The sequence below is a fragment of the Ictalurus furcatus genome, chromosome 10 (genome assembly GCF_023375685.1).
Source record: "Ictalurus furcatus strain D&B chromosome 10, Billie_1.0, whole genome shotgun sequence".
Classification (NCBI taxonomy): Eukaryota; Metazoa; Chordata; class Actinopteri; order Siluriformes; family Ictaluridae; genus Ictalurus; species Ictalurus furcatus.
Genome location: NC_071264.1, coordinates 29,914,395 through 29,939,165, shown reverse-complemented (window position 1 = coordinate 29,939,165; position 24,771 = coordinate 29,914,395). Strand labels below are relative to the sequence as shown.

Here is a 24,771-nt window from a genome sequence, read left to right as displayed (position 1 = left end):
AGTCTTGTAGGATGAAAACAGACGCTTCTCCTCAGGAATGTAGACACCGGGGGGGGGGGGGGGGGGGAGGGCGTGTCTTGCTCTACAGTAAGAACTTGTTAGCCGTAAACACGGTTCGTTGGTGTGTTTTTGGCCGTGCGTCTTCACACACACTGTTAACTTTTCCAACGGAGAATAAATGTTTGGAGGTTACTCATTTAGAAATGGGCGGAGTTTGTGAGTTGGCGTTTTTTTGGAAGAGTGTTTTACCGACTTGGAGCTGTTCGATATCTGAATGATGGAGAACGTGACTCTGTGTTTATACATCTCAAACATATTATCTCAAACATCCCCCGGCCTTACTTTTTAAAAAGCAAATACATCAACGTATTTTCACGTCCTATCACACGTCAATACAATTCCACAGTAAACGTTATTCTTTTTGGATTAATCGTCGATGGAACCGTCCTCGTAAAACTCTTTCATTCGTTGGTCAGGAATACGGGGATGGGAAAAAGATTATTTTTTTTTAAACTACCGATAAAGTGTGCACAACGGCGTGACGGTGAGACCATGGGTTTTTATTTATATTCTATAAAAATTCTCAAATAGAAAAAATGCATTACGTTAAGAAATAAAACATATGGTGCTGTCTGAAGAAAATGAAAAAAGCCTTTTAGATCAATTCACACACAAATGAAAAGAAACAGATCTTTACGTCATTGAAAATGCACAGAGCGCGCCCTCTGCTGGACATCCAGGTGTGTAACATGGACAATTCGGTCCGGGGGTAATGTCGTGGATCTGGCAACCTCTATTTTCTGTCTTCCTTTTCCGAGACCCAGCCCCACGTCGCAGTGTGTGTGTGTGTGTGTGTGTGTGTGTGTGTGTGTGTGTGTGTGTGTGTGTGTGTGTGAGTGTGTGAGAGTGTGAGAGTGTGTGAGTGTTAGTGAGTGTGTGTGCTTATCGGAAAAAGCCATGACAAGCAGGAACTCCAGACTCTCTGCTACACTGCAAAAATGGTTCAGGAACTATTTGAGGAACATGTCAAAGAATTCATGGAACTTCCTCCAAATCTCAATCTGATCTAACATCTGTTGGATGTGCTGGACAGCACCAATAATAATAATAATAATCATAAGAAGAAGAAGAAAGTACAATTTTTGTATTTTTGAATGACATTTTTAATGATTAAAATTTATTTACATGAATTTATCAGAAACCATTCTTAATTCCACTCAAAACGTCGGATGAATAATGCATGAAGTTATTCACACTTAATAAATTCAGGAATGATTTCAGGAATGAATCAACCATTTAAACCTGATGACGCTAGGGCTGGGCGATACGTCGATATAACCGATATCGTGATAAAAGATTACGCGATACATTTTTTTTCAGAAATATCGTCGGTACGATGCTGTATTTTTATTATTATTATTTAACGCTTTGAATAAATACAAATTAAACGGTACTGAAAGGTTGATGTAATTTCTAAAAAAAAAAAAAAACTAGATTTGTCTTTGTCTTCGTACGCATGAAAGAAAAACCTCGTCAAACCGTCGTCGTCGTCGTCGTTTCCGGTTTATTTTGACTACCGTTTTGCGGACAGTTTGTTAGCTAAATGATATATCGTGACGCGCGTGGCGTATCGTATTGAAATGTCCTCGAGTATCGTGATATGATATTTTTGTCATATCGCCCAGCCCTAGATTACACCCTGTTTAGTGATCTTAACAAGAAAGAAAAAGAAAAATTATTATAAAGAATGGAAAATATGCGTAAAGTAAAGAACTCGGCTCTTTATTTTAAATACTGATATTATTCTTCTTATTATTATTATTAACGCGAGAACCCCGAAGTCACGACGCTCTACTGTACAGGGACTTTTATTCGATTGCTAAGTCGATAAACAGGTCCGGTTTGAAAACCGGTCGGTTCTGTTTGGTGGGAAACGTTCACGCCGAGTCCGTCACGGACTCACTCGGGATCCGAGCAGCAGGAAACGCTTCCGGAGACGCTCGGAGAAAAAGAATCGATGACAGTATGAGTTTATGACAGTGTAACGAGTGTAGAGGGTGTGTTTAGTGTAGAGCTGTGCATCAGGACAGGGATCTTCAGTAGACTGTTTACATTTGAGTAAACAGAACCAGATGTCCGTTCATTACAAAACATTCACTTTCATGTAAAGCGAAGCATTTACTTTTTTTTTTTGTTTTTTTTTGCGAGTTTTATGTTTTTGTGCGATTTCTGGAACAGCTTTACGATTTAAAAGTGCACGGATTGTAAAATGTTCTAAGACTGAGTTTTAAATGTTACATGAAATTCACATAAAAAACAACAACAACAACAACAATGTTGTCGTCTGGACCGTCTCTCTGAAAAGAAAGTGAACGCTAGAGAAAAAAAACAGCGATGTCGAGTCCTGAGAGACCGTGTGTGTGTGTGTGTGTGTGTGTGTGTGAGAGAGAGAGCGTGCGTGTGCGTTAACCCAAGTGCACCAGACTCATGACGGTGGTGTAGCCGTGCTGCAGCCCGTTAGCATCCGTCTGACTCAGCGTGTAGCTCTCTTTAACGATGCGGTCGCAGCCGATCTCGCCGTTTCCGAAGAACCCGAACAGAGGCACTCCGGGGAAGAGTTTGTGGAAAACGTCGGCCTCGACGTTGTGCTGGCCGTTGTAGTGGTTGTGTCCGCGCGCCACGCAGGCGAACATGAAGCCGACGGTGTTGGACTCGGGAATGTTGGCGGCTTTCAAGCGACGGATGGTGACTTCGGCCGCTGCGGGCGTGCTCACGTCCTGATCCAGGAGCACCGAGGCGCCCTGAATCCTGGGACCACTCAGAGTGAGACCCACCACGCCGAAGGAACCCAGAGAACAGCTGCGAACACACACACACACACACACACACACGACTTCATGACCTCCATTTAGTAACTTAAATAAAACGTAAATAAAATGTAAACAGCAGTCTGTGCTGGATCAAGTGCTATTCTATTAGATTTATTTCGACACTCGCCGTCTTCTCATTCGTATATCGTCGTATCGGTGTTTTCATTTTTCATTTTTAAATCGCTTTTATTTTAGAGCTTGGTGTTACATTCGGAAGCAAAAAAGAAGAGGATTTTTTTTTTCTCAGGTTTAAATGGCGAGTGTTTTTGGTCTGGATAATGTTGAAAACCCCCGACGCTTCTACCCAAGACAAAAACTCCACTCCATCGGCCGCGTAACCCGACTCTGAACAGGAACCGGGAACTTTCCCTGTGTAACTTTCGGACTTGTGAATACTAGCACGCGCTGTGCACGTGATAAACACTGCATATAATCTGCGTGTAACGCACCAGTCTTTCTTCTGCGGGAACGCTTTCTCTACGTGACCGCCGGCGATGAGGACGTTACTCCGCCCCAGAGGTTCCAGCAGCTGGTTCAGGAAGCGCGCAGCTCCGGTTTTGTAGGCGTCATAGCCGAACAGCAGCACCACCTTCAGGTCAGGATTCGCAGCCAGGCCTTTATAAAACGACAAAACACCAACCGTCCAATCAAACGCATTCTCCTCGTTCATTTCTGAATCGTCACCTGTTCTGGATTTACATATTCATATATTCAAATCCGTCGGATCTATAAAGCGTCCGTGGGCAGGTGCTCGTTCGGGGTAAGAACCCGTGTTACCCGCTTTCTCTAAAGCGCTGTCGCTGAGGCTCTTTTTGCAGAAGTGGAACGGTCGGATGTGAACTCCCTCCATCGCAGGAAACAGAAGACTGAAACCGGCTTCGCCCGCCATGAACTCCCGAGGGACGCGACAGGCGCGGTCGCTGGGGGTCACTGCGGACAAAAACAAACAACAAACGTTTACAACAAAACAGCAGAAAACGTACGGCGAAACGAGCAGAGTCATTCATTAACGGTGAAAACGTCGAGGATTTAAAAAAAAATAATAATAATAAAAAAAAAAAGTTATGCTAAGTATAAGCCGGTCCTGATTGGACGGACCGAACGCAACGGCGTTCCTTATACATCGCTAATATTTCTTCTTTATTTAATACTACGTGTACAAATAATCCGTCGTCGCCAGAAACGAACTGGAAACGTCCTTCTCCGATGCAATTCTGTCTCCTGGTTTAGATCAGCGTCTCGTGTCTCACGACTGCTGAGCTCTGGAACGGAAACGGGCGTATTAAGACCGGCTGTCGTGACGCTAGAGAAAAAAAAAAAGCTTTCCAACGAAACCAAACGCTCGCCGTTTTCAAGCGCGATCACGGAGACGTACGGTATCCGGCTGAAGATCCGCCCGCAGACGCAAGAACGCCGAAAAACACCTGGAACCAACCGAAAGAGTTAACCCAAGCTGCGAAAGCTTTCACACATCCGGTTTAGTCTGAAACTAGTGTCTTTACTCTGTCATAGCCGGCGTTTTGAACGATAAAGAGCTGGATTTTCCGATTTGCTGTCGACTGGAGAACTCTTTAAAAAAGGTTTAGAAGAGCGAAACTGAACCGTGAAACAGTTCACGAATCCAGATCGCTCCTCTGAGTGTAGTGCTAGCCATCTAGTGGGTCATTTATAAGAATTATAAGGCTTTATTTCCTTTTTAAATAAATATTTCACGACGCCAATATGTACAAAGCCTTTGAAAGGAGTCAAATAAATCTGTGAAAGTTTTCACAACTAGCTGGAGGTAATGTTTTTCAATCGTAATAAGTACAGCGTTTCATAATTACGACCTCCCAAGTGCATTTACACACTTTTTCCTTTTTTTTTAATTAATTTTTTGGTAAGCTGTTGACAAAGGAGTTAAAACAAGGATTAAGATCCAGATCGTGGTGGTCTATTTGACCCATGTATGACCCATCTAAAAGGTCTTCTTTAAAGTTTATTTATCTAAAGGCACGGACCGTTATCCAGTGACGCAGCCTGTACAGGTTATTATTACACAACGGCATGGGAACAGAGCTCAGAGACGATCGCGAACACGGCACAACGCGTTTGTGAAAGCTTTCACGAGCCAGTCCCTGTCTAAAAGCAGAGATTCCACTCACGTGAATAAAAAACGCTCGATGTCCCGAATTTATTGAAAGGAGAGTGTACGAGAAAGGAGATATGACAATATAACACCGATAACGTGATCGATTACGGCGCGGTAAACTTCTCAGATATTGTAAGTACGAAGATATTTACATTTTTTTTTTTTTTTTTTTTACAGATTAAGACATGTTTGTGGACGTGTTAAAAGTGTGTTTTAAAGGCAGCGCGAGTGTTCGGTAGCTCGTGTAAACCTGTATATCGTTATACAAATCGTCATCGTGTATCGCCTGGAGGATAATTATTTTATAATAAATTTTCCAAGACAATGCATGTTTTTGAATTTTATACAATCCCAGGCCTTTATAAATCGCTCCGGAGAACACGTGAAGGAACGTTTCATCACCGGGGACAGGACACGCGTGGGTTCCTGTGCACTATTAATAATGATAGAAAGCACAGGAGGATATGATTACTATTTCTGGAAGGATGGAGGGAGAGACTTACAGACGATTCCCGGAGTGATGATGCATAAAATGTCGGAGTTGCCCGGCAGCAAGCGTCTCAGCTTGTCCATAACATCCGAATCGGCCTCCGGCTGACACGGCCTGGCTACAACACGGGATCACGCTCGGGATTACTTCAGGGATCACGCTCGGGATCTACAACCATAACGTTTATTATAAAGTAACGGGAACGTCGTCTCACCTTTTTTATGTCTGAAAGAACTGTGATGTTCAGTAAAGTTCTCGTTGTCTATCATCAACAACACCGTCTGGGGCAGCAGGAAGACATCCTAGAGAGAGAGAGAGAGAGAGAGAGAGAGAGAGCGAGAGAGAGAGCGGGGGGAGAGAGAGGGAGAGAGAGAGAGAGACAGAGACAGAGAGCAGGGGAGGAGAGAGAGAGAGAGAGAGAGAGAGAGAGAGAGATAGAGGGAGCGGGGGGGGAGAGGGAGAGGGAGAGAGAGAGAGACAGAGAGCAGGGGAGGAGAGAGAGAGAGAGATAGAGGGAGCGGGGGGGAGAGGGAGAGAGAGAGAGAGAGAGAGACAGAGAGCAGGGGAGGAGAGAGAGAGAGAGAGAGAGCAGGGGAGGAGAGAGAGAGAGAGAGAGAGATAGAGGGAGCAGGGGGAGAGAGAGAGGGAAAGAGGGGGGGAACAGGAGGGGGAGAAAGAGAGGAAAGGAGAGGGGGTGAGAGGGTGAGAGAGGGACAGCAGGGGTGAGAGAGAGAGGGGTGGAGAGACAGGAGGGGGGAGAAAGAGAGGAAGGGAGAGAGAGAGAGGGAGAGAAAGTGAGGGAGGGAGAGAGTGAGAGAGACAGGAGGGGGGAGAGAGAGAGAAAGAATGAGTGAGAGAAAGTGAGAGAGAGGGAGGGTGAGAAAGAGAAAGAAAGAGAGACAGAGAGAGAGAACATGTGAATTGTAATTGATGGGACGTTGTCGTGTTAGAGGAATAAAACACTTGGGATTGTGCCTCCGCTTCATCACACCGTCCTGTCAGTGTTTTATTTAAAGTAAAAGATTAACAGGAACATTGACACTAATTAAACACTGCCTTTTAAACAGGACGTTTTTGGGTAATAGAAAAGAAAAAAAAAAAAAAGAAGAAGAAGAAGAAAATCTCGTGCTCTCTCGAACCTCCAGTCCTTCCTCCATGGTTCTGAGGAGAACGTGTTCTTCGTATCGGGACGAACCAGAAGCCGAGAGCCAGGTCACTTTCTGTCGCGTTCTCATGACTCGCCGTGCGCAGTTCCTCCACAGCCGACAAACTCTAACGCAAAAAGGAAGAAAACACTGATGATGTCACAAGCAATAAATAAAAGTGGAGTACATCGCTGCTCAGGTACATCGCATGTGCGTTACACTTCTACACGTAAAAGAACATAAATCTGCTGTAAATCTGTCAAAATAATGTATTTATTCATCAACTTATTATTCACTGTACATTTTGGGAACTAAAACCAACTAAGTTCATCTGAAAATATCACAGGTTAAAATAAAAAATATACTAAATAAATACTCATCAGGTTTTGTGACGGTATCAACACTAATCGTGTGAAATTCCTGCTGAAATCTGATAATTTTGAAATAACCCGGTCATCCTGATAACACTTCCGGTTCCTGAGAAACAGTTAACTCACATTAGCTCCGCCCCCTGAAGTTTAGCCATGCCCCAAACTTGCATACGAACTCAGACGCAGCAAATCATGAGCCAGAGCTGCTTGATTAAATCAGGCTCCGCCTCCTCAGAATCAATTGACACATGGCGGCCATTTTGTTTCAAATCTAAAAGTGATTGAAGTTCAGCGTCTCCTGAGGCCAAAACATTTAGAACTAATTCACCTTGAGGTGTTTTATTCCAAATTCCTGATGAAATGGATTTTTATAAAGAGTAATAATAATAATAATAATAATAATAATAATAATGATAACAGTAACATTAACAGTAATTAGTACTGTGTGATGATCAGCTTTATCTCCTGTAGTGGATATTTTCGAACGTTCACAGTCGGCTCTTTTCCGAAACCCGAGCTAGTAAAACTTTAACTTTGGAGAAGAGAAAGTAAATAAGGTCTGGGTTTCCTCCTCCACAGCTCAAGTGCCGTCGCTGCAACCCCGTTAAAGCAGAAAGTCCGGTTTTGCAGCTGCGTAGGAGTGCAGCGTTAAAGAGAAAAGTATAAACGTTCATTAAATATTTAATGTTCAACAAATCCCATCGCATCAACCAATCCTCTTCTTCTTAAAAAAAAATAGTTGTCTATAGTCATACCAAGCTGACTGCTTTCAAACTGTTTTTTAATAATAATAATAATAATAACAATAATAATAGAAGAGAATATATCCTTTCTTTCTTCTAACTTAATACACAGTAAATTTACAGAATTAAACGGTATCTTTGACATTTAGCATTAATCATGTTTATTAAACGCCATCATTATTATTATTATTATTAAGCAACCATTAATCATGTTTTACACTAAGAACAAAAATATACCTATCTATTTTCTTACTTAATAATATATATATTTAAATGTGAATTATTATTATTTTGTATTGCTCTTTAATGACTACATTTCATAGTAAGAGAAAAAAAGTCATACTTAATGATACAAAATCTAAATGCATAGTGCTATTAATAATAATTAATAGCAATTAATTATTAGCAATAATAGCTATTATTATTATCCTAAATAAATCATAAAACAAAAAACATTGATTTTAAAAAAGTACCAAACCAAAGTTATTATTATTATTATTATTATTATTATGCAATAACCATGTTTCCCACTAAAAGGAAAACCCTCCTTTATTTTTTCTTACTTAATAATAAATATTATAATCCAAAGATTGCAAATGTATCTTCTTTATTTCCTGATAAAAATAAATAAATAAATAAAATACGTTTCTAAAACAGTGTTGTTGTTGCTGATGCTGTTGTTGTTGTTGTTATTATTAAAGAGTTTCCGGTTCCAGTTGTGAGCACACTTATTTCTTCTGTTTAAGAAATATTCTTTATTGTAATTTCAGCCATTAAAAGCTGTAGATTTTAATATTTATTTTGCTGTCACTGTTGCAGTTTTGGTGTGGTGTATAAGCACTGCTAACTGTGCTAATGTCAGTGTTTATCCAAACACCAAACACTTCCGCAGACCAAACACAGCACCGAACGGCAACTGAGGGATGAGAAAGCGTCCTGGAGGATTTCGGGGGGGTTGAGTGAGGTTTATTTGACATTTTAACTCCGCACTTTTACTGAATCTGACTGAGCTAACGTGCTAACACTGCTCCGAGGCTAGCGCTCAGTGATTAGCACGAGCCGAGTTTAAACACACACTACCTCGCGATCCGGAACAGGGCTTTAGTCGGCACAAAAGTCAGGATCCTTTCCACCACTTCCGCCACATTCCCGAGCACAAACCCGACTTTACTCTCCACAACACCGCTGCTAGAAGCTCCGTCAAGCGCCATTTCCCTCTAAACCTGTTCGTAAGCTGCACTACACCTATTTTTTTTTTTTCCTTTAACGAACTGAAACTAGCCTCAAATGGTTGAAAACCATTCCGCTTCCGGCGTAATTCAAAATAAGAGTTCCAACACTTTCATCACTGGAGCGTTTTTTCCCACTGTCCCTTACTATTATACACACACCAGTACAATAAAAAAAAAAAAAAACAATAAATACATAAAACTAATCATTGTATAATTCCTCACTTCTGTTCAAAACGAGTAACTCTTTTTTGATGACTCAACCTGTACTAGCCTTCGGTTTGTTCAATTAAAAGCTCTCTAGAACGTTTATGCCCCTCCCCCGGGGGCGTGTCTTGCTCTACAGTAGTAGCTGGTTAGTAGTAAACATGGCTTGTTGGTGTGAGCAAAATTAAATCTTTTTTTTAAGGAGAGAGAGTGAGAAAGAGGGATTCCACGATTGAGAGCAGGGTTGCCAGATCTGAACTCCAAAAATACACCCTACAATCTAAAAAAAACCACCTCATGAGGTGAAATCCACTGATCCAAAAATCAGGGGGTTTTTTTGTTCCTCTCAATTAGTGTTATAGATACAATATATCCAGATGGGGAAAAAATGCAAAAAACGTTTTGGATTTTATAGTTCCAGGAAAAAATAATACATATTTTTTGATGACTCACCCTGTACTTGTCTTGTGTTCATCCAATCAAAAGCTCTCTAGAATGTGTACGCCCCGCCCCTCGGGGGAATGTCATGCTCTAGTGTAGCATGGCTCATTGGTGTGATTTTGGCTGTGCAGCCTTACACACACACTATTTCCTTTTCCAACTGTGAATAAATGTTTGGAGTTCATTCATGTGGAAGTGGTGCATCCCAAAACCTCCTTGATTCGATAGATGCGATAAATGCGCCCCCTCATCGAAAAAAAACACACACAATTACAGCAAAAGATACAATAATAAGAACCACAAATACAAAACGAATCATCTTAATTAAAACAAACAACATGTACAAATAAAATCCGTGCATGAAAGTCAATTATGCTTTAAAAATCTTGCTGACGTAGCTATACGTCCAGTAATGTCTGTTTAATTATGCATAATTACGTGCGTCAGCAATGACGTCTCATCTGGTAAAATACGTTCGCCAACAATTATTTTTCTAGCGTCCTCAAAGAAGGAGGGAAGCAAGGAAGAGAAAACGTAGCACACGTTCGTACTCGTGTGTTATAAATAACTACAAACAAAACAGACCTCGCATATAGGAATCGTTTATATCACTTTTATTGCCGTGGTTACTGTCTTAGGTTGAACATTTCAGGCTGCGAAAATCAAGTGTAAATAAAATCCTGATGTATTTCAGTGTGAGTTACAGTATAAACACAGTGAAGAGCGATGCAGAGTCACTTTAGACAATACTACAGCAGCAGCAACCTGTAAACACATTAGTAATAATAATAAACAGCTCCGATTTATTCTGTAGTGATTTTAATATCTGTAATAAAAACAAATGCAGCAGTAAGTAGGCTTTTTCATAAGATTCTCTTCAGTCTTCATTTTCTTCACCTCGTTATCGTGCACAGTATGATCATAAGCCCTGTGCGGACGGGATTAGTTTCTCTTAGTTCGTCTGGGTGACATCTGTAATAACCTTTCTTTTTTTAATTTAGTTTTATTTGATAAAACTCTCATATCCAGATGTCTACACGTGATCATACCGTACTGTGTGTCGTTCTATATGAACATACCTTTATACCGTTTCTTTTTAGTAACACTTACTTTTCCAGCCTTTTGTTGCCCCTGTCCCAACTTTTTTGAGATGTGTTGCAGCCATCAAATTCAGAACGACCTTATTTTTTCCTGAAAACGGTTCTATTGCGAATAACACGTGGCTTTATGAGATTGGCAAACCACTGTATTCTGTTTTTATTTACGTTTCACACAGCGTCCCAACCTTTTTGGAATCGGGGTTGTAATATAATGATGTCAGGGATGGCCCATCTCAGCACATGGTAGATTTCACGTTTGTTTTGACGTTACGCGATCGGATTTCATAGATCGTTTCCGCTGGAGAAAGGAAAGGCTGACGCACCTGAACGGCTGTTTCAAGCCTTTCGGTCGTGTAGTGTGCTAACCAAACTTATAAACATACCTCCAGTGATTAGATATTTTAGGAATCTAGGTTCTACAGCAGCGCTCAGCAACCCTCTTCTTTGAGATCGATCCACCTTTCCGCAGGTTTCACCTCCAATCAAAATCTAACACACCTCTTTTATTTGATCAAGGTGATGATTAGATGGTCCAGTGGGCACCATTAGGGTTGGAGATAAAGTCTTCAGGAAGGTAGATCTCCAGGAACAGGGTTGGTGACCACCGTTCTAGAGTAATGACGCACGTGATTAGTCATTACTTCGTTGCTGTCCGGGACGTGTCGAGGCGCTTTCGCGTTCACACTTCAAACGTGATGCGGTCATACGCATCCGACCTCCTCCAAATGCATCCTTGAGATGGCTTTGACCCCATTTACACCTTTACTTAACGCTGACCGCTTACGATCTGATCACCCAGGACACGTGTTAACGAACGGGGACTTTGTTTTGGTTCTGGTTTGGTTCATCTCCGCCCCCGTCCTGTCACTGTTCTGTTACCTAATGTGTGCACCTGTTCCATGTTAAGCCCTTCATTAATCCGCCTACGTATGTATGTGTCGGAAAGATCGTATTTAACGAGTCGAACGCACGTGAACGCCACAAGAAAGTCGTAATTACGAGTGGGGAAAAACTCGGGATATTCTTCGAGCTCAGAGTCAGAGGCGTGTCAGTAAGAAAACACGGTGGAATCGGCGGATGGAAAGTCTGTAGCTGACGGTAAATTTGTCGAGATTCTGAGAATTTACTCGTGTCAGAAGCTGATTTCGGTTATTGTTGTGTTTGGTTCTGTATATGCAGCACCGTTATCGAAACACACGCACACTGGTTAACATTTCAGCACCTACAGGAGAGAAACGGTTTGAGCTGCGACCTTGCACGGGGATTTGGTTTACAGATTTATTCTGGCCCTCAGTATTTTTACAAGAAACTTTACAGCGGGCATGTTCTCCCCGTGCTGCGGGGGTTTCCTCCGGGTTCTCCGGTTTCCTCCCCCAGTCCAAACACATGCATGGTAGGCTGATCGGCGTGTCCAAAGTGTCCGTAGTGTATGAATGGGTGTGTGAGTGTGTGTGTGTGTGTGAGTGTGCCCTGTGATGGATTGGCACCCTGTCCAGGGTGTACTCCGACTCGTGCCCGATGCTCCCTGGGATTGACTCCAGGTTCCCCGTGACCCTGAAAAGGAGTAAGCGGTATAGAAGATGGATGGATGGATGGATGGAAGTTTACAGCGGCTTCGTGAATTGATTAAAAACATCAAACACAATTTAAAACACACCCGAGGCACATTCTTTGTTCTCCGTTTTCTAGAAGTAGAGTTTAAAAACCTTGCTGTATTTTTTTTGTAGTTAATTAAGAGAAGGTACACCGCCATCTCGCTCCAAACCGAAGTGACCTGAACGCACCTGACGTCGTAATTACGACTTCCTGACTCGTAAATACGAACTTCCCAGGAGGACTTGAACGCACAGGTATAACCTGCCGTTGCTTGGGTTGTTTTTTTTTTTTTTTTTTTAACGACGTGAATCTGTATCATTAAGACTTGAGCCTTGTTTCCTGCTTCGCCGTTTCCTGGATTTCACCCTTACTTGTGTTTTTTTTTCTTCGCGGTTCCTTTTCCGTGTTTCCTGTTAAGCTCTTAAAATGTTGCTTGCCTGATCTCCGAGTCAAAATAATAATTTATTTATTCATTTGGTGGCATCTAACGTTGAATGATTAAGGACAGAGATATAAGTGCTCGTGCGTTTATTTCTAGAAAACGTAAAGCTGAAGGATATTTTGATTTATACGAATATGCATAAAATGCGTGGATACGTGTAGCTGTGGCGATTTTAACAGCCGTTTTAATCGGCGTTCAGGATCACGCCGTTCTGATGTCTTGGTTTTTGGGAAGTATTAACATGTATACGCATGCTAGATTAATTTAACACGCCGAGCATCAGCGATCGAAACACTTTTTCCCCCCCGACACGAGAAGCCTTATCAGATCCAAAACCGAAGGCGATTCGGTCTGTAACGTTCTCACCGACATGGCCGATCAGATCGTCTCAAATCCACTTCCTAATGTAAACTTACTCCAGTCCGGACAGGGCTACAGAGCGTTGCTCCAGCATTAAAAACACAGTTTTAAATCCCTGTAACGTAAATGTTCCAGGATAAATGACATTTTAGTCGGCGTTCAGTGCTAAACTGAGCTCGTGTGAAAGCACTTGGTTTTCCTGAAGCTGATGATGGAGTCGGTCTGATGAGAAAAGAGAGAGAGAGAGAGAGAGAGAGAGAGAGAGAGAGAGAGAGAGAGACGGAGCGAAAGACAAAAAGACAGATGTTAGTAAATACACGGCATCATCCTTCCCCTCAATTAAAGTGTGAACTGGAAATGGGTGCGGATCAAACGTCAAACCAAAGCCAGAAATAAACCAAACAGAGCAGGAGGTAGTGAGAAGAGCCTTTCCAGATTTAATTCAAGCTCCTCAAGAATAAATTAAAGACATAAGAAAAGACTAAGACAAACTAAGAGAAACTGAGTGAGTGGGAAGCTTTACACGGATGAAATGAAGTTTTATTATTTTACAGAAAGCAAAACCACTCAAAAGTTCTGTACAGCAGATGGAATAACCGATCGCCATGGATGGAGGAAAGCAGTGGGAGAAAACAGGGAAGGAAGGAGAAACGTAGAAGGACAGAAGAGTGAAGTGAAGCGACTCGGCCGGAGCAGGGACCAGGGATGAGATCGTTTATCTACGTGGACGAGAGAGAAAAAGAAAATGATGAAGAGTAAAATAAAATTTTTAAAAAAAGCAGCGTGCAAAGGGAACGATTCATTAGTATGTACGTGAAAAGTAAAATAAATAAATAAATAAAATGCTTTATGCTACGATTTCATCTGTAACTTCCTTATCAAAATATTTACATGGAGGTCATGTCATTCAGGGCGTGGTCGAGCTCCTCGCTGATGGCTTTGAACTTGAGTTTCTGAGCATACAGCTCATCTACACCAGCCGATCAGGAAACGGAGCGAAGGATTGTGGGTGATGGGAATGGTGATAATGCAAAAAACAGACAGACAGACAGACAGACAGACAGACAAAACGAGTGGGGATAGAGAGAAATAAAAAGAGGTTGAAGAGATTGGAAAAAAAAAAAGATGAAAAGAAATTGAAAGTAGAAATGCGAATAAGCAGAAAATAAATAAATAAGCATTTTCTAAACGGAAAAGAAATGGACGTGAGAGAGGTTTGGGGAAAATGGCCTACCCTCCAGATCATCGACGGTCTTCTCCAGCTTGGCGACTGATCTCTCGGAGAACTCAGCACGAGTCTCAGCCTAGGAGGAACACACACACACACACACACAGAGTTTAACACCGACCAGCAGTTCGGCTAAATAAAGATGGAGTCCTGCTCTTTTTAGCATTTTTAATCCCACCAGGATGCAATATGTTGGGTTTTTTTAAATATATAATTTAGTATAAAATTTGTTTCATTACAGTTGTACTGAAATAGCTCACCATAACTGGCTAATTTGTGATGCATCTATATAAAAAAAAGCAAACACACCTCCTTCAGCTTGTCAGTCAGAACCTTGATCTCTTCCTCATATTTGTCCTCCTTCTGAGAGTACTGTAGACATAAAGGACAGAAGAAGTGAGTCAGACTACTACCACACACACACACACACACACACACACCACACACACACCACACACACCACACACACCACACACACCACACACACCACACACACTTACCTTCTCAGCCTGGGCCTCCAGGGACTTCATGAGGTTGGTGACTGTCTTCAGTTCCTCCTCCAGTTCAGAACATTTACTGTAAATTGATTGAAAAATTGACATTAGTATCAGATCAAATCAGTATCAGAACAGCATTAGATCAGTATCAGATCAGTATTAGATCAGCATTAGACCAGTATCAGATCAGTATTAGATCAGTATTAGATCCACATTAGATCAGTGTCAGATCAGTATTAGATCAGTATCAGATCAGTATTAGATCAGCATCATATCAGTATCAGATCAGCATCAGATCAGTATCAGATCAGTATTAGATCAGTATTATATCAATATCTGATCAATATTAGATCAGTATCAGATTAGTATTAGATCAGTATCAGATTAGTATCAGATCAGCATTAGATCAGTATCAGATCAGCATTAGATCAGTATTAGATCAGTATCAGATCAGTATTAGATCAGCATTAGATCAGTATCAGATCAGCATTAGATCAGTATCAGATCAGCATTAGATCAGTATCAGATCAGTATTAGATCAGCATTAGATCAGTATCAGATCAGTATTAGATCAGCATCAGATCAGCATTAGATCAGTATCAGATCAGCATTAGATCAGTATCAGATCAGTATTAGATCAGCATTAGATCAGTATCAGATCAGTATTAGATCAGTATCAGATCAGTATCAGATCAGCATTAGATCAGTATCAGATCAGCATTAGATCAGTATCAGATCAGTATTAGATCAGCATTAGATCAGTATCAGATCAGTATTAGATCAGCATTATATCAATATCAGATCAGTAGTAGATCAGTATCAGATCAGTATCAGATCAGCATCAGATCAGTATTAGATCAGCATTAGATCAATATCAGATCAGTAGTAGATCAGTATCAGATCAGTATCAGATCAGTATCAGATCAGCATCAGATCAGTATTAGATCAGCATTAGATCAGATTCAGATCAGCATCAGATCAGTATTAGATCAGTATTAGATCAGCATTATATCAATATCAGATCAGTAGTAGATCAGTATCAGATCAGTATTAGATCAGTATCAGATCAGCATCAGATCAGTATTAGATCAGCATTAGATCAGATTCAGATCAGCATCAGATCAGTATTAGATCAGTATTAGATCAGCATTATATCAATATCAGATCAGTATCAGATCAGTATTAGATCAGCATTAGATCAGTATCAGATCAGCATCAGATCAGTATCAGATCAGTATTAGATCAGCATTAGATCAGTATCAGATCAGCATCAGATCAGTATTAGATCAGTATTAGATCAGCATTAGATCAGTATCAGATCAGCATCAGATCAGTATTAGATCAGCATTAGATCAGCATTATATCAATATCAGATCAGTATCAGATCAGTATTAGATCAGAACAGTTCTTACCCCTCGTTCAGCTCAGCTCTCTCCTCTGTACGCTCCAGCTCACCCTCAACGATCACCAACTTACGAGCCACCTACACCACACACACACACACACACACACACACACACACACACATAGAGAGAGAGAATATAGGATGAGGGAGAATCAGTAAAGTACAGTAAAGAGTAAAGAGAGAAAGTGGGGACAGGAAGCTCGCTCACCTCCTCGTATTTGCGATCGGCGTCCTCAGCGATGTTTTTGGCCTCCTTCAGCTGGATCTCCTGCACCTCCATCTTCTCCTCGTCCTTCAGAGCCCTGTTCTCAATCACCTTCATGCCTCTGAGAGACACAGAAATGACATGAATTATTAGAACCTTTCCTCAGTTAGAGAACGTACGCTCTCTCCTAACGTTTCACGCGACATCACACCGATCAAGCGCCGCCATTTTGAGGACGGATTAGAAGACACCAACATTAGCTTTACCCGCTGTGCAGGAAGCTCAGAGGTTGGATTTGGAACAAAACATTGTTCTCTTTACCATCTTTAACAATCACAACTCTTTATTTTTAGGCTTCCAATAAATTCTCAATTCCCTATTAAATCTCCACGAACAGACAAGATTACATACGCTGCCGTTACCTAGCTAGCGATGCTACATTACAGGACATGTTTTGCTAACATTAGCATAAGTTAGTTGGTTAGCTGATATTAGCTTCCTTTTCCTAAAACGGCAGAGTTTCTTTGTTTTATTTTTTTTTTCCCTCGAGTTTTGAGCTCTTAAAGTCTTTCAAGAACAGGGACAGGGTGTGTATATGAGATAAATAAATATCACAAAAACGCTTTAGTACAAATTTGGTACGTTTTCGCCCAGTTTAAAGGAATTAGCAATTCAGGGAAACGTACCTAAGAGATCACGTTTGTCGGAAAAAAAAAAAATGTTTTCGCTGTATTTCGCACCTTAAGCCAGAAATTCTGTTGCGGATACCGTGACCACGTCAGAAACATCACGTGACTGATGTTTTATCATGCAGATATACGGCACCTGGTGAAAACACACACCTCTCGCTCTCATCAGCAGCCTTCTCAGCCTCCTCCAGCTTCTGCAGAGCGGTGGCCAGACGCTCCTGAGCGCGATCCAACTCCTCCTCAACCAGCTGGATACGTCTGTTCAGGGAAGCCACGTCTGCCTCAGCCTGCACACGCGACACAACACACAAGCTCAAACACTCGCACTTACAGTACAGCGTACACACCGGCAAAATCGTCCGAGCCGGACACGTTACATGTACGGAGTAAACAGAGCGACTGGATTATTCTCCAATAACAGCAGGTCACGTGTTTTATTCCTCTTACACCACAGCTATTTGTGGAGAGTCAGCAAAACTAGTTTTAGGTTATGTTGTATGTTATATCAGCTATAAACAATCGTTCCCTCACAAAACACGCCAACTTTTTTCACTCTCTCTCTCTCTCTCTCTCTCAATGGAACTTAATAACACACACACAAAAAAGTTTGTTTTGTTTTGTTTTTTCCTCTGTCCTGAAGATGTCGGAATGTTACCGCGTGACTTCTGACGCTGGAGACGCCATCCATCGACGTTAAACGAACACTTCCTAACAGAGCGGCGATGACTCGGGTTTTACTCACACCTCTTTATTACACAAATAATAGAAATGCTCTTCTTTCAGAATTGTATTCCTTTAGTTTCCTATAAGACGTTCATCATTGAAAAGGACTGAAAGATAAACATTAAATACTTAAACAATCTGTCTAATCATTTTAATCAGTTCTTTGCGTGCAGAAGTACCAAACTGCACTTTTCCTCGTCATTGGGGTGTGACGGTGCCATCAAGGAGACATCATTTGTACCTTTAGTTGTATATATTTTTCCTTTTAAAAATAATTCATGCCACTTAATTGGACCTTGTTTATTTTCTGATTGGCTGAAGAGTGAAAGTCAGGATTACATGTGACAGAAATCCATCCATCCATCTTCTATACCGCTTATCCTTTTCAGGGTCACGGGGAACCTGGAGCCTATCCCAGGGAGCATGGGGCACAAGGCGGGGTACACCCTGGACAGGGTGCCGATCCGTGGCAGGGCAACAATCACATACACACTCACACACCCATTCATACACTACGGACACTTTGGACACGCCAATCAGCCTACCATGCATGTCTTTGGACTGGGGGAGGAAACCGGAGTACCCGGAGGAAACCCCCGCAGCACGGGGAGAACATGCAAACTCCACACACACACACACACAGGGCCACGGTGGGAATCGAGCCCCCGACCCTGGAGGCGTGATGTGAATATGCTAACCACCAATGTTAATGATGAATTTAGAGACTTCTGTTGAAATGGTGATTTGTAAATAATGTTTAAATGTGTCATTGGGGATGAAAGTAAAAATCCTAAACCTAAACCAGAACATCTCCCAAACTACTAAACGTCATCAGAAACGGTTTTCAGTCAGTCAGTCAGTCAGTCGTGTGACGAAATGTGAGGTCGTGCTTGTTTAGAGCGAAACACATTTCTTCCTTCTCACGTGTGAATATCCCACACTTTCAGAAACGTTCAAGCGACGCGATGTGGAGATTTAAAAACTGTCCCAGTAATTCTGACACATCTCTAAATGCCCACAGCGCACGAGGTCTTTCAGGTACTGAAGCTGCGGGACGCTTAATGGTACCACAACAGAGCTGAGGAAAAGTATGGGTACTACTAATGACCAGACCCTACACAAATGCATGCTGCAGTGCACTGTGTGTGTGCGCGCGCGCGTGTAAAATATTATTATTATTATTATTATTATTATTATTATTATTATTATTATGAGACGCTAATCCACGCGCATCCTGCAGTAAGGAGTGCGCGGTCAGGAGATTCAGTAGATTACTAATGCGCTTTAAACGGATTTAACGGCGCCGCCTCTCCTCTCGGCCTTACCGACGCGCGCGCTGCTCTCTCCGCCTCGAGCTCCGCCTGTAGTCTCGCGCTCTTATTTTGCGTTTCGTCAATCAGCTCTTGTAGAGATTTGATTTTCTTTTTCACGGCCTCGAGGTGCGGGACTGCGGCCATGCTGATCACAGAGCTTCAGGATGGATGGATGGATGATGGGGTGGATGCGTGGATGATTTGAGGCGGGGCGGGTGGGTGTTGGCGCTTCACGCGCACCGAGAGACGCACCGGAAGTTCACCGGCGTCACCTAGGATACACCCAAACCCGCATACTACCGCAATAAGTAGTATCAGGCTACTTATATTACAGGTGCTACTATTTGAACACATTTTTATCGCGATAGTGTGGGATTTATTTGACGTTATTAGTTCCCTGGCGCTGCTGAGACCTGGGATGCCAGATCTTCATAAAATCACCCACACACTCAAATCCTCCACCCTTATGTAACCTGCAGTAATAGTTCAAGTAAACAAACAAACAAACAAAAAACACCACACACACATAGCTACAGGAAGAAATGACACCTCTGGTTAATCGTTTTTTTCAGATTTTTAGATCGAGTGCATTTATAACACGTCTCCTCTTAAACTGCGTCAACTGCAGCGGTAAAATTATTACTACAAATCTCAACGGGAAATTGTTTATTTCTGGGGTTTTTGTTAGCTGAAACTTAGCAACTATGAAGAAGGCTTTAAGCTCCGCCCACTCGACATAATGACGTCACAAGTCAGCGAAAAGCTTTTTTTTTGTGATTTATATGTCTTTTTTTTCTGTGTTGTTGCACTGTTAAACCTCAGTATGTATTTTTAAAAACCGTTTTCCCTCAAAATCAAAAATCTAATCAAATCCCGAATTAGGAAGATATTACAGACAGATTTCCCAAACTGTTGATTATTGTTCTATTTACGTTAGATTTCATACTGAAAAATGGCACACATTTTTATACCAAATATATATATATATATATATATATATATATATATATATATATATATATATATATATATATATAATATCTTGTCTCACAGTGAAATGAACATTTTAATTCTAACATGCAGACTAATTTTATAAACGTAAATCATTATTTTTTTTACATTTAAATATATACGCATGCATGTTTAATAAGGCTTCATTTTTGCATGAATAAACGTCATTAAAGAAAAGTTTCAATAAAAAAAACACTAAGCATATCAACATTTCAGCAGTTGCTGGGTGAAGATTGATTTTGATGTCTCTTGTTTGTTTGTTTGTTTGTTTTTTTATTTACCCGTAGTGTCTTCTTGTCTTAAGAATATTATTATACAAGTCCACATTTTTAACAAAGCGTTATTTAAAAGATTGTTTGTTTTTAAAAAAACGAGACGTGTATTGTAAGTAGCCGAATGATTTGATTTAATTAATTAAATAATTAACATAATTTATGCAAAATTGCAGCCCAAAAAAAAAAAAATCAATCATCTGATTAAAGGTAGGTTCATTTTGTCGAGTACGGCTGTCAGACGCTGAATATCTGTAGAAAAACATTTTCTACGTTCTAAATCATGCTGGAATGATGGCTCGACTCCAAAGATCTGATTTATTGGTTATTACTGTTATTATTATTGTTATTATTATTATTATTATTATTATTATTATTATTATTAATGTTAACTGCGTCAGGTTCAGTTACTTTCAAACACAGCAGTGCTGATTATTCAATGAATGAAACACATCTGGATACTATCTAATCGTTAGTATTTAATGTATTATTATAATCTATGATTAGTAGTATTTTTATTATAAAGCTTATATATAGTCTAAGCATCAGTTAATTCAGTAAAGAACTCTTCAGGATTTATTTTGTTCACATCCCACAGTGTGAGCTTTCTGCGTTGCAAAATTATGTTACAAAGAGAGCAATATTAATATTTACTTTAAAGAAATAGATCTATTGATATTTCTTCTTTTTTTGTTGTTGTTGAACGTATCATTTGTAATTTCTTATTAATTATTATTCTGGTACTTTATTATACACATACAACGAAATGGAAGAAGAACCGTAAGCGTAAACATTTTAAAATGAACATAGATGAGAATCTGGAGACTGTTTAACTCCACTCCATGTTACCAAAAGTAATATGTACTCTTGCTTGCATTTAGTTATTAGTTTTTTAATTGATTGATTGATTGATTGATTGATTGATTGATTTATTAATTTGCAGCAGCGCCATCTAGTGGTTAATATTTGAACGCTCTCACTCTGCTCACATGAACATCTTTCATTGCTGTCCTTAAACTCAGTCTGAATGATTACTGACGTATTCATCAAATGATGTGGGTTTTTTGGGTTTTTTAAATAAATAAATAAATAAATAAAAGTGCTAAACTAAACCTAACGAATGCGTGTTACTGAAATTCATCTGCGTCTGAAATAGTCTCTCCTTCAGGCAGGGGAAGAACGGTGAAACGCTAGACGTCGCCTACACATATTTCGACCTCATGGCTTTTAGGGGCTCGTACCTGCTGTTACCTTATACAGCCCTGCTCTAAATTTAACTCTTACTGACATGCATATAGAGCTGCGGCGTGCTATTTATATAGAAACACATTTAATGTCACTGTGAAATTGGTGTCAGGCTCCATTACACACTGAAAGGAGTCATTCCTTTATAATAATTCAGTATGGCGGTGTAAACTGGAGTTTATTGTCTGTGCGCACGTACTGAAAATACACACTTTTAGTTTTTTTTTCTCTCTCTCTCTCTCTCTTTCTCCGAGTCCTAAATAGAGTACATGCAAGCGCAGCTATACGACTCACATCGGCGGCTTTCTTGTCGGCCACTTCCAGTTTCTCCTGAGCATCCTTCACGGCCTCGCAGTACTTGTCCAGCTCGTCCTCGGTTCCTTTGAGTTTCTTCTGCAAGGCGACCAGGTCATCCTCCAGCTGAGAGAGAGAGAGAGAGAAGGAGGAAGAAAAAGGAAAAATGAAAGAAATGAGAGATGGCAACTGTCAGAGTCTGTGTGAGGCTAACATCGAAAATACAAAAGGTACTAAGGTTCTCTTTTGGTGGGGGGGCAGAGGGGCGGGGGAGGGAGGGGTGCAGTACCTTTATGTTGTTCACCTTTAATACACCTTTAAATCTTTCACCTGGGTATAGTCACGTTTAAAAAAAATAAAGAGATTTATAATTGGATCGGATCGTTCCGTTCACACCGAGACTCTGGCGTCTATGAAATGAAGTGCTTGAACTTTTTTTTTTTTCTTCTAGCTTTCTAATGTTGTTCTACTGGCTTTTTCTTATTATCTGTCCACTTTGGAATAATGTGAATGGATGTTGGAACATATTTCACTTTTTGTAGCTTTAATTTGCAGCTGAACAACAAGCCCCCCCCCCAAAAAAAAAAAGGCAAGTTATTCACGATGAGTTAATGATTAATTAATGATTATGATGTTCATTTTTTTCTTAAACAGTTCTGGCTTTCTCACATGGCTCTTCTTCTGATCTCTGTCTAAACGTTAGTCAGTTACGTTTGCTCGGAAACGAAAGCCATCATCATCATCATCACCATCAACTTCATCTCTAACCAATCACACTTCCATGAAACACTTTTAAACTCTATCCCCCCCCATCTCTATTTTAATATCCACACAGAAACCGACCGCCTTGGTTCTGTCCTCCGATGCCTTCTTGTCTCCCTCAGCCTGCTCTGCTCTGTCCAAGGCGTTCTCCTTGTCGAGCTTCAGCATCTGCATCTTCTTCTTGATGGCATCCATGGCTGCTTATTGTCCTGGTGGCAGACCGAAAGAAATAACGGAGAGGAGGCGAAGAGCGTCTGCGCCGAACCGAATGCTGACCTGGAGTGCGAGCTCAGAGTCTCAAGCAGCTGACAAATATGTGCTTTGGCCTGAAGAGTTCTGAAGGACACCCGATACTTTCCCTGAGCGCCGATCCCACTGGCTGACGCCTCGCCTCGCCTCTTTTTTTAAGGCGCTCATCTGTAATTCGCTGTGCAAAGACATTTGACCGTCCATATGGCTAAATATGGGATTCACGGCTCAGGACGTTCCCTCACCCCAAGACGTCTTTGTCCTACTTTCTATCCATAAAACACACACGTTGTTGTCTTACTATCCTTGTGAGGACCTTCCAGTGATATAATTATTAACGCAGCTGATTAACGATTAACACTACACCTAAATCTAACGCTTCAACCTTCAACTCAGGAACCAAAAGGAAAACTTTCAGCTCTTTTTCTTCTTTTTTTTTTAAATAAAAGCTGCATTTTTTTTTGTTGTTGTAAAAACAGTTTTCCTCATGAGGACTTAGCCGTAAGGTCCAAACTGTCCTGTTTTCCTGTCCTCAACCAGGATATAAAAACATACCACATCGTTCGATCACGTTGGGGAGAAAAAAAGAGAAGAAGCAAATAATCAAAGTTTAAAGAAGATCCGGAGCTGGATCCACAGCAGCACGTCGCCATCACTGCTCGTCTTTTCCATCTGAACATTTCCTAAACATAATCATGACTTCATGATAATTATCGATGCGTGTAAATATTTTCGGGCTCACGCTCACAAAATAGAAGTCCATTTGTTCCCAGATTAATGTTTTCGATATTTAAGTCAACTTTTTTTTTCTTTGACGCGTTCCGGGAGCAGAACGTTCGGGTCCAAACCGTCTCCTTCGGAGAAAAGTCTCCCTTTTCTCAACACTTCGCTCATGTTTTTATTTCAGGCAACAATCAGCGGTCCTGCTCCAGGACACGATCAGTCTCAAACACAGACACACCACTTCCCCTTTACCGTTCACATGTGATGTGATTCACGTGTTTTTCACGTCACTGTGTGAGTAATATGTGAGCAGACGTACGTAAGAAACACGTGATGCTGCATTTCATGTTCATTAATCCATCCTCAGTAAGTGCTTAATCCTGGTCCCTGTAGATCACTGTAATGGTAAATGGTCTGCACTTATATATATTTTTAAAACCTTAGCGCTTTACACTGTGTCTCATTCACCCATTCACACTCACACACCGATGGTAGCAGAGCTGCCATGCAAGGCGCTAGCTTGCCTTCGGGAGCAATTCGGGGTTCAGTGTCTCGCCCGAGGACACTTCGGTACGTGGAGTCACGCGGGCCGGGAATCGAACCTCCGACCCTACGATTAGTGGACGACCCGCTGTACCACCTGATCCACAGCCGCCCCATGTGGACTGCAGGTCACTGTAGATCCGGAGTCTATTACACCCTGTATTAGACACACAAATGGTTCTTCACGGCAGTGCCACAAGGAACCATGTTATCATACGTTCTCTAAAAACACTTAATTAGAGCTTTTGCAACCAAAGTAAGGTTCTTACAGCCAGGAGAACCTTATCCAGTCCCACAATGAACCTTACAGGGTTCACTTTAACCTGTTCAGGGATGATAACATGAAGAACCGATACACTACTCTGGAGAATGTATAATGAAACATAAAGAACTTCTTAAATCTCCAAAGAACCATTTCGCTCAACTCAAGAACCCTATACAATGAAAAATCGTTCTTGACGAAGAAGGTTCTTTGCAGAACCTACGG

The 24,771-nt window shown here is 41.1% G+C and overlaps 2 protein-coding genes across 2 annotated transcripts; both read right to left on the bottom strand.

The window, feature by feature from the left end:
• Window positions 1-1,139: 1,139 nt before the first annotated feature.
• fbxo22 (F-box protein 22) lies at window positions 1,140-9,470 on the bottom strand. The gene is made up of 7 exons (XM_053635385.1): window positions 8,831-9,470; window positions 6,631-6,763; window positions 5,706-5,793; window positions 5,505-5,609; window positions 3,648-3,800; window positions 3,320-3,485; window positions 1,140-2,859 (listed from the first exon to the last, which is right to left on the bottom strand). Exons 1-7 carry the CDS (start codon window positions 8,959-8,961, stop codon window positions 2,466-2,468), a joined length of 1,170 nt encoding a protein of 389 aa, XP_053491360.1. The 5' UTR covers window positions 8,962-9,470; the 3' UTR covers window positions 1,140-2,465.
• A 4,069-nt stretch (window positions 9,471-13,539) lies between these two features.
• LOC128613737 (tropomyosin alpha-1 chain) lies at window positions 13,540-23,085 on the bottom strand. The gene is made up of 10 exons (XM_053634800.1): window positions 22,851-23,085; window positions 22,008-22,133; window positions 17,303-17,436; window positions 16,464-16,581; window positions 16,263-16,333; window positions 14,854-14,929; window positions 14,663-14,725; window positions 14,360-14,429; window positions 14,017-14,095; window positions 13,540-13,844 (listed from the first exon to the last, which is right to left on the bottom strand). Exons 1-10 carry the CDS (start codon window positions 22,962-22,964, stop codon window positions 13,841-13,843), a joined length of 855 nt encoding a protein of 284 aa, XP_053490775.1. The 5' UTR covers window positions 22,965-23,085; the 3' UTR covers window positions 13,540-13,840.
• Between the last annotated feature and the right edge of the window lie 1,686 nt (window positions 23,086-24,771).